The 9834-nt window shown below is 37.4% G+C and overlaps 1 protein-coding gene across 1 annotated transcript; it reads right to left on the bottom strand.

The window, feature by feature from the left end:
* Window positions 1–1299: 1299 nt before the first annotated feature.
* On the bottom strand, window positions 1300–4185 carry cabp5a (calcium binding protein 5a). Its single transcript, XM_022219055.2, has 7 exons — window positions 3933–4185; window positions 3424–3473; window positions 2964–2994; window positions 2682–2825; window positions 2394–2503; window positions 2104–2251; window positions 1300–1966 (listed from the first exon to the last, which is right to left on the bottom strand). Exons 1-7 carry the CDS (start codon window positions 3967–3969, stop codon window positions 1938–1940), a joined length of 549 nt encoding a protein of 182 aa, XP_022074747.1. The 5' UTR covers window positions 3970–4185; the 3' UTR covers window positions 1300–1937.
* Window positions 4186–9834: the final 5649 nt, after the last annotated feature.

The raw sequence follows: 9834 nt of genomic DNA, 5'->3' as shown, positions 1-9834 counted from the left end.
CTTCCTCTGGCCTCATTGACCAGACTTTGCAACTATACCTCTCAAGTTAGGAGAAGCACTTCACTTTGATTATATTTACATCCCTATAGAAGCAATTACTCTCCCCTGCATGTCCGCACAAAGGAGCAACACTAAAAGAGTAAACCAGAATTTTAGCCACTTATCCGTTAAGCACACTGGCACAGCTATCACCTCTCTGTGATCCAATCTGTGGAGTGGCGTCCACAGATGTGTGTTTAGTTATTAGGTCTGTGTTTAGAGTGAGAACAGGTTCACTTTTGTTAATTGGTACTATAAGCCCTTGCGCCCCATCTGTCAGTCCGATTGAAGCTATGCCCAGTTTGTCGTGCACCAACATCTGTCTGACCGCTCTGCCCCAAATATGAGGGTGCACTGTGTCCCCGTCCGCATCCCTAAATTCCACCCAGGTATTTAATCTCTGCTGTGCTGGCTGCGGATCAGTTTAACACAGCGTTTAAAGATAAATGTCAACCACAGGTCAGGAGTTGAAAAGAAATTTGTGCAAGTTCAGGAGCCAGTTTGAGACATTTTTGTCCAAACTTCCTCTCAAATCAACTGCAGACATAAACTAGCGATGCTAACTAGGAGCTCTTCCTGTGATTCTTATAAGGCCCATGCAAATGTTTTGATTTTATAATGCTCTTTAATACCCTTAAGCTCTTCCCTATGTTTGGGTTTCCATTACTCGCACTTCCAAATGTCCAAATGGCTCTTAAAAAGGCTCCATTTTGCGAAATGCACATCTTCTTTCCCCTCTTTTTGGGGACTTAATACCTACAAATCGGTTATGCATAAGCAATGATGTCATCATTCTGATACTTTATGAGCAGCAGTCTTTTCAAATCAGCAGTCTCTCTATTTTTGGTCGCACAATCTCTTTATCCTAATGTCCTTCCAAAGCCAGCACAGAGAAGTTACTCAATCCTCCACAAATTTACCAATAGCAGCAACAGAGTAGTATCTCTGGAGGTTTTTGGTCCCCAAATCCCTGCTTTGGAACATGAAATCCATAGATCATTACGATGATTTGTTATACAATCGGCAAGTTGCATATTATTATTATGCAAGACGTCATATGGAGAATGCGTCCCACATTTGACAGTTGGCACGCAAGCGGCAGACCTTTTTCATGGCAGACTTGACATAGTAGGAAAATCTCAGGTCAGACAGAAGAGAAATCAATGCAAACTAATGACAAAACACACCAGGCGTGCTCCGGCTTCCTTTCAGATGCAGCACAGAAACAATTTTGCTCTTCAAAAAAATACTCTGGCAACATTTACAGATATTTGGATTCTTTATTTTGTTATTTGCCAATAAAAGGCAGATTCCCATTATTAGGATTAAACTTGCTGGATTTCATTCAAAAATGTGAACCTGCAAATTACACATTACAACAAGCCCACAATAAATATTGTATACGCTCATACACACAGTAGTAGCATAACTGTGAAGTCTTGATAACTTTATATCTTACTTGTATTGTAACATTACTGCAATGACTAGAATGATGCAATACTGTCAGAACAATTAATATGTTAGAAATATGTTCCGATACAAACACTTCTGAAAATTAAATTCAACAAGCCAATCCAAAATGACTTCTTGTACATTCAATACACATCAGCAACCAAAATAATACACTTTCTTTTGTTTACAGACTTTTGTCTTTACTTTAAAAAAAGTCGTTGCACCATGGTCAGTCTTTGCATAGCTATAAAATTCTCTCTGAGAACAGCTTGATATTGCTTCATGTTTCTTCACAGCACTTAATTACAGTTTTAAATGTATTACACGTTTGTTCTGAATATGCATAAGTTGATTTGTCAAAGAGCTTCAGAGAAAGACAACATCAGTATTAATGCATGTTTGCAAAGATGCAAATAAACTTGATTGATTGGCTTCGTTGATGGCCGTCACTGGCGGGACATCATTCCGACAAATTCTGCAAAAGAGAGGAAGAGTTTAATGAGCTTAATGACAATTTTCACAAATTGATGTAACTTAGTTGCACTATTACTGTGCTGCTGTGTGAGGCTGTTATTGATGTTAATGTCACTGCAGCTGACAGACATTTCATACCTTCGAAGTCTACAGTTCCGTCTCCGTTGTCATCTGCTTCTTTAACTATGGCATCGATCTCTCTTCGGCTCATGTGCTCTCCCATTAACTTTATCATGGCTGACCGCAGTTCCTCTGTTGTGATCACTCCATCTCCGTCCACGTCAAACTAAGCACAGAAAAAAGAGAAGAATAACAAAATAAGCTCAAACATTTACCTATCTTTGTGGCACCACGATGAGTATAATGGGGAAAGCAATCTGATCATGATGAGATCAGATGGTTGCTCCTGGAAAGCGTTTCACTCTCACCTCCTTAAAGGCATCTTTGAGCTCCTTCACGCCAATCATCCCAGCTGTCTCGGCCAAAAGCTTCGGGGCCATCAGGTCTACAAAGTCCTCAAAGTCGACTCTGCCACCGACTAGTAAGAAAAAAGATGCAGGAATTGAGAGACAGAGTTAATTAGTGCTGCATTATTGGAAACCTTATGTGCATTTTAAGGGTTTAGCAACTGTGTGTAGCATGAGTTCAATCAAATCTAATTGTGGAACTCTGAAGCAAATCAGCCTTTTCATATATTTTGTTGAGTGTGGACTCACGGTTCATGTTGATGTTCTGGCCCAGCTCGATCAGCTCCATCTCAGTGGGCATGTAGCCCATCGTCCTCATCAGGTTCCCCAGGTCCTTACAGGTGATCAGCCCATCCTTGTCTTTATCAAACTCGTTGAAAGCGTCACGGAGTTCTGCAGAAGTGTACGGAGCAATAACTTTTAAACGTGTGTTCAGAGGACAAGTGACCACAGAAACGCTGAGGTTTTACTGCATTCTATCATGAAAACATGCGAAAACACAAAGATGCAGATGATGAAAATTCAACTTACCATCAATCTCGTCATCAGCCAGCTCTCTGGACTGCACAAAGAGAAGAAACAATCGCTTAGGCTCAGTGTAACATGGACATTCACAACCAACAGCTGAAAAACCCCAAACACACACAGGAAGAAAATCAACCTTTTGCCACACAATTAACATAAAGGATGTTTATTTTTACAGCTCAGTGTAGAATATTTCTAGAGAAATTAATGGCGCTGTAACAAAGAGATTAACCTTTGGGATTTTCAGATATCCTGGATTTAAGTGTAGCTTATGAGCTTCATATGTTCCAGCACCATCACCGAGGTGTGATCGCACAGATTGTCTCTGACTGTCTCTGTATCTGTCTCATTCGACCCCGTTACCTTTGGGGTTTTAATCCTATCAGGCTTTTGAAGCAGTTTGCAAACATCAGCACAAAGATGTGAAGAAAAAGAAATGTCAGGTACTTCTGCTGCTTCTACTTACGATGTTCTTCCCTCCACGCAGGAAAATGCAGGCAGCTCCGTAGTTCATTTCTGCAAGAGGAAATACAGAATGTGATGTGATTAATAAGAGATAAAGAATCAAAACAGTCTTCTATGTGCCCTCTGACAAACTGAACACTGCATCTGGTGTGTGATATGCTCTTGTTTTTTGAATGAATGGTTCATTTCAGTTACAAAATTACAGTAGAATACTTTCATTTTGTGCGTTTAGTTAACAAAAATGTGTATCTATATTACACATTCTTACAGGAATTTTTTGTCTCTCTCTTTCCTCCTCTCTCTTTTTTGACATTTTGAAAACTAATTCCAAACTTACAGAAGCTGAATAAGAATTTGGATTATCGAACAGAAAAATTCCGTGAGGACACTAAAAAAACTGCTAAAACACTATTTTGTTCAGTTAACCTCGCTGTGCAGTTTCACAAAACATGCTGTCTACGTAATATTCTAAAAACAAAGTCAGAAGGAAATGTGGCTTTTTGCACCCACCTTCGTTGGGTGATGTTTTGTCGTTTGCCAAGCGCATAACAGACAAGCCCAGCTGTTGATCCGAACAGAGCACAAAGCTCTCTGCCGTCTGTTTCCTAATCTTCTTCTAAGTGTCAGCCTTGTCTCTCTTCAGCCTCGAAGCTTTGCCTCTAAGCGAGCAGCGACCCTGTCTGCTCTGCCTGCAGGGATGCTGAGAGGTTGTATGAGAGGAGGTGTGGCTGCATCCAGGGTTGTAGGCTGTTGGGGAGGAGTCAATGCCGTTACCGGAGGATCATCTATGAGCTCAAGAGATGACGCCCTGGCTTCCATCGGAGCGCTGACATCACCCACAGTTGACAGAAGAAACACGATGCCCTCAGTTTAACAGGTTAGAGGGTACAGTTGCTTGTTTGCGGCTTCTTTTGCTTACAGTGAATTAATTACAGTCTACTTCTCCTGTTCACTCGAGTTTTACACAACAGAGAGTCTGCCGCTCTAAATGAGTCTTTTAATGACATTATCAAAGAACTAGGGCTGCTAAGAATATCTATTTTTAATCTTTTGATTTTGTAATTAATCATTTAGTGTCTTGTCAGAAAAGAGAGAAAATACTCATCACAAGTCGCATCACAAGGGACCCAAAGTGACATCTACTAATTCCTCGTCATTTCAACTCTGGGACAAAAACTATTAGCATTTTTAAAGCAGGGGAATACAGCAAATGTTTGTTCTTAAGATGCAGGGGCCAGGACAAATTTAAATGAATTAAATGCTTATCAAAAAAGTAGTTTAATTTTGTGAAACTGAATAATTACTTTATTCACTTCTTATGAAACTGTGTAAAAATCTGAGGCGACCAATGCAGAAGAAACATATGCCAAGATTTTACAAAGACAAACATTTCAGAAAAGTCTTTCTACAGGCTTGAGTGACAAGTATTCAGTGTGACCTCCTTTTTCCCTTGTCTTGACTTTTGGGGGGATAATATTGGATTTTCTGCACCAATCCTCTTGTGTACACCAGATATAATTCATGTCAAAATGTTAAAAGTTTCTAATTGATTGGTTGGGCTACTATCTGCATTGATGGATAAACAATGCTGGAAACTACAGACGAATTTTGATCCATCATGCCAAAGCATCTGATTGGTGACAGGTTTATTTTACTAATCCAGTGAAATCATATTTGAGAAAAAAGAAGAGCTGACATGAATATTAAGAGGTTGCATGGAATCCTCTGTCGTAATGTACTAAAAAGGGCTGAAAAAAAACGTAAAAACTGTTTCACCACGGGAGTGCAAGATGCGCTAAGTCTTCTGATTTTTTGCTGTTGTTGTTTAGAATACTGCGCACGCATTTCCTGTATTGGTGCATTTTAATAAAAGCACGGAGAAATACATACAGCTACAAAAGTTTGGGGTCACCCAGGCAATTTCATGTTTTTCATGAAAGCTCACACTTTTATTCATGTGCTAATGTTATCGCACAAGGGTTTTCTAATCATCAGTTAGCCTTTCAACACCGTTAGCTAACACAATGTAGCATTAGAACACAGGAGTGGTGGTTGCTGGAAACGCTTTTCTGTACTCCTATGTAGATATTCCAGCTAGAATAGTCATTTAACACATCAACAATGTCTAGACTGTATTTATGATTAATTTAATGTTATTTTCATTGAAAAAAATTCATTTCATTCAAAAATAAGGACATTTCTAAGCAACCCCAAGCTTTTTAACGATAATGTATGTATGCTCAGGCACAGCCTCACTAAGACAGCAAACCTAATGGTGACGTAAGACTTTTCCAGAACACTGTTTGTTATTAATCTTAAACCCCAAACTGGTCTGTCGTGCAGGTTGTTATTCCATTGAAGAGTTGGAGATTTGAAGATTATCTGTTACATTTTGTCTGGTTTGTTGTTTTTTTTCTTGTCATTTTCATTTGCTTTTTTCTACCTTTTATTGCTCACCTACCAACTTTAGGGCAATATAACCATGGTCAAAATTAGCCACAATCATCTAATAAAAAACAGATTATATGCTGGTTGACTTTATTTCTTCTTAGAACTTCTTCTAGTGAATCGTAAACAGGTCTTTCGACAAAACTGCAATCATCAAAAGTGTGTTTACATCCAAAGGCATTGTAGATCAAGAAGTGAACTTAGACGGACAAAGTTACAGATTTATTGTAGATGATTTTATGTCTTTGCTTCTACACTGTCGATTAAATGTGCACTGACAAATAAAACTGGCTACTATCATAGGCTTCCCTTTTTCTGCTCGTAAACATACAGAGATGAGACAAAAAAAGAACAATGGCTTATTTGAATCCTCTGCTGGTTGTTTTAGCCCCACTTTGACACGAGAGTAAAACAGATTATTGAAGAGCTTCCAGCTAACATCCAATTGTGTGATAATCTCTGAAAGAATTGGTTACATTCCCATGAAAAAAGCATTATGTGTTGCATTAAATACCCCAATGTCTGGGGTTAATACCTCGGGGTCAATCTTCACTTCCTTCAGCAATTGTTGTGAACTGACTGAGCTGAACTGCTGAAGCTCTGGGTCATGATGTGTGTCCTCTGCTCTGAACTTTTCCCCTCTCCGTGTTTTGCTGTTATGTAAATTCATCAAAAATCTGTTTGCATAAGAAGCATAATCCGCTGGGTGATGCAGCGGGAACTAATAAAGATTTATTATTTTTTTCCTCCCTTGCAGCGGCAGCCAGCTGAGAGGTTATGAAAGGGTAGATGCACGGGATGTGAAAAGATGTCTGTAGAGTGGAGGGCAGGAGGACTGTGGGTGAGGAGAGCATGAATGAAAACTGAGGCGAAGGGGAGGGAGGGCTGCTTGAGTAAAAGGTTACGGGTGTGTGTTATATACAGTATTTTTGGAATGAGAGAAATTAGGAGATTTTTTTTAAAATATGTATGTCGATTCATACCAAGATTGAAGTGCTACCAAAAAAAAACAAAGCCTAGCTACACTGCAAAAAAAATGTAAAAGAACAAATTTCTGTTTTTATTTGTTTTGATGTTATTATTTAGTTTTCAGTATTTTTTCTATATAGTCAATGTGTAAATTAATATGTTTTTCAGTGATTTTACTAAACGCTATTTGTAATTTTAACAAAACACAGAACATTTCTAAAAAAAAAGTTATTTTGTTTATATTTTTTCTTTTAAACTTCCGTAAATATCAATGAAATAATATTTTGCTGATTTATATACAGTAAAAAAAACATGTAAATGCATGGTCACACATGTAGATAAAACTTTTTTTGGTGATTTTTCAAGTTCTTATCTGTAATTCAACAAAACATGAAAAGTACATTGCTAAAGGAATTACAGTTAAAAAGAGTTTTAAAAATGCATTTTTTTTATGCACCATTTTTTTTATCACAACTTGAGGCCACAAGAGTGATCCATCAGCCCTGCAAAACGCAACACTTCTTTGAACTTAAGCCTAAATACACTCAACAAAAATGTAAACGCAACACTTTTGCTTTTGCTCCCATTTTTTATGAGATGAACTCAAAGATCTAAAACTTTTTCCACGTACACAATATCACCATTTCTCTCAAATATTGTTCACAGATCTGTCTAAATCTGTGATAGTGAGCACTTCTCCTTTGCTGAGATAATCCATCCCACCTCACAGGTGTGCCATATCAAGATGCTGATTAGACACCATGATTAGTGCACAGGTGTGCCTTAGACTGCCCGTATGTCTGTGTGAGTAGAGATACTCTGCTATCAGATCAGCACAACAGAAAGAAAACTTAGATGAAAACAAACCGAAATAAGTTGCAGAAGAAGATCTATGGCATAAATTACTTTGCCACTTAAAACGGCTAATCTCAGCTGTAATTTACAACAAGTAATAAACTTGCTGTCTGGATTTTAAAATAACAAGTTTTCCAATATATCTGGCTATCTAATGCTGGTGGATGATGTCTATGTCATTCCGACACTTCAAAGTTTCCTATCGCTCAAGGTGTGACTAATATATAATGAGAATAATGCTGCAGTTAAATTCTATTTATGTTGGTTTAATTAAATTCAAGCCAATTAAAGCTTTTAATTGCATGTACATCGGTCAATGTATACAACATGGTCACAATGTGACTTACATAACCCAGATTCTACCAGTCAAACCTCATGTAGCGTCTTTATATCCCACAAAGGATTACATAATAGTCTGTCATCCCAAACACTGGGCTCTCTTTAAATGGAAGCATCGCTGATCTGACAATTGCGTGCCAAGGGTGGACACTGACAGTAATCGCTCCATATGATAATAGTATTAAGGAGGGCTTACATAACCTTTATTTAGATCAAGTTATTTTTCATTCAAGAGATTCAGCAGCTCTGGAACTGAAAAGGCTTACACATCTTGCTTTGCATCAACTTGCATGAAGCGTGTCAATTATTAGAGCATAGCAATGGAAAAATAAATGTACTGGAGATGTTTTGCTATACTGTTGATATCTTGAAATATCTCTATTTGTATTACACCCTTGTAGCCAGTGTTTCAAATCAATGAGCATGATTCAGTGTATGATTTATGGCAATACTAGACTTTGATGTGATTAAGTAAAAAACTATTTATCTATGTTTGTGACCACTAAACAGTATAGGCGCCTATCAGACAGTTGAAAATATTCTGTCTGTTCCCTACAGGACATTTAGTCCAGTGGTTCATACTGCAGGACAGATGTTGAGTGAAATAACTAAGAGATTTGGATTAGAATTAAAAGCCAAACTGTGATGACACATTTCCTCTAATTTTCATAATGATTCTGATGATGATGTACAAATTCTCCCAAAAAAAGGATTGCCATTATGAGTGTTAGCGGCAAATATTAAATATATTTACACAGTTGCACAACTTAAGTCCTGATTCAAGGTATTTCTACTCTGTTTTATTACTTCCACATAAAATGTGCACTTCATGAGGAAACAGCTTCATTTTTCTTCATTTTGTCTAATTTGCAGACCAATAAATACAGTAGTAAAAAGTAATTAAGTGCATTTATTCAAGTACTGTTTGAGGGACTTCAGTTTAATTTGATTATTTCTGTTTTATGCTATTTTATACTTCCTCTCCTTCACATTTTAGAGGGAAATATTGTAAGTTCTACTCCAGTCCTGTTGAATTGTCACCTTGTGCCTAAATAAAAGGTATTTCTGCCATAAATTAACGAAGAAATTGCACAAATTGGCAGAAAAAAAATCACAGGAATACCGGCAATAACGTGCCTGACACTCAAACTATTCTTTTCGTTACTTATTTCAAATGCATTTTTTAACAATATCTTAGCAGTGAAGTATTTTTACATCAATGTATTACTTCTTTCAGACAGAATTCAGGAAATATGTTGTTGCACTGTCTCATACGGTATTTTGTTCATCTTTATCAGTGTGTACACTGGGGCTAAAAAACTAAGTTGAACTGAATTGTGAGAAATTCATAAACATGCATAAACTTTGCCCTCACATCCTGCCCCTCTTTGTCCTTGCTGGGTTGTTCAAGTGTCCTCTATTTGATCAGATCAAATTTGACAATAAGACCAGCAGAGATATTAAACTTGTTTTTGAGAGTGTCCTTTCAGAATTTAAATTAAATGTAACTTCACAGAGGAATGGTGACTCATGCCTTTTCTTTTGTTGCTTTGAGTACAGCATTGATATCCTGCTTCACTTGTCTTGCTGTTTTCACATTTGCCATGACGTGTCTCAATAAACATGAGATTTGTCGTGATGTGTGTTAAATTAACACTTAGACTCTTTGTTTAACCTTTAGTTTAAGTATATAAAGAAATATTTGCACATACACTACCATTTAAAAGTTTGGGGTCAATTAGAAATGTCCTTATTTTTTAAATAAAAGCATTTTTTTAATGAAGATAACATTAATCAGAAA

Source organism: Acanthochromis polyacanthus, chromosome 19 (assembly GCF_021347895.1).
Source record: "Acanthochromis polyacanthus isolate Apoly-LR-REF ecotype Palm Island chromosome 19, KAUST_Apoly_ChrSc, whole genome shotgun sequence".
Classification (NCBI taxonomy): domain Eukaryota; kingdom Metazoa; phylum Chordata; class Actinopteri; family Pomacentridae; genus Acanthochromis; species Acanthochromis polyacanthus.
This window is presented reverse-complemented; position numbering and strand designations above follow the sequence as displayed.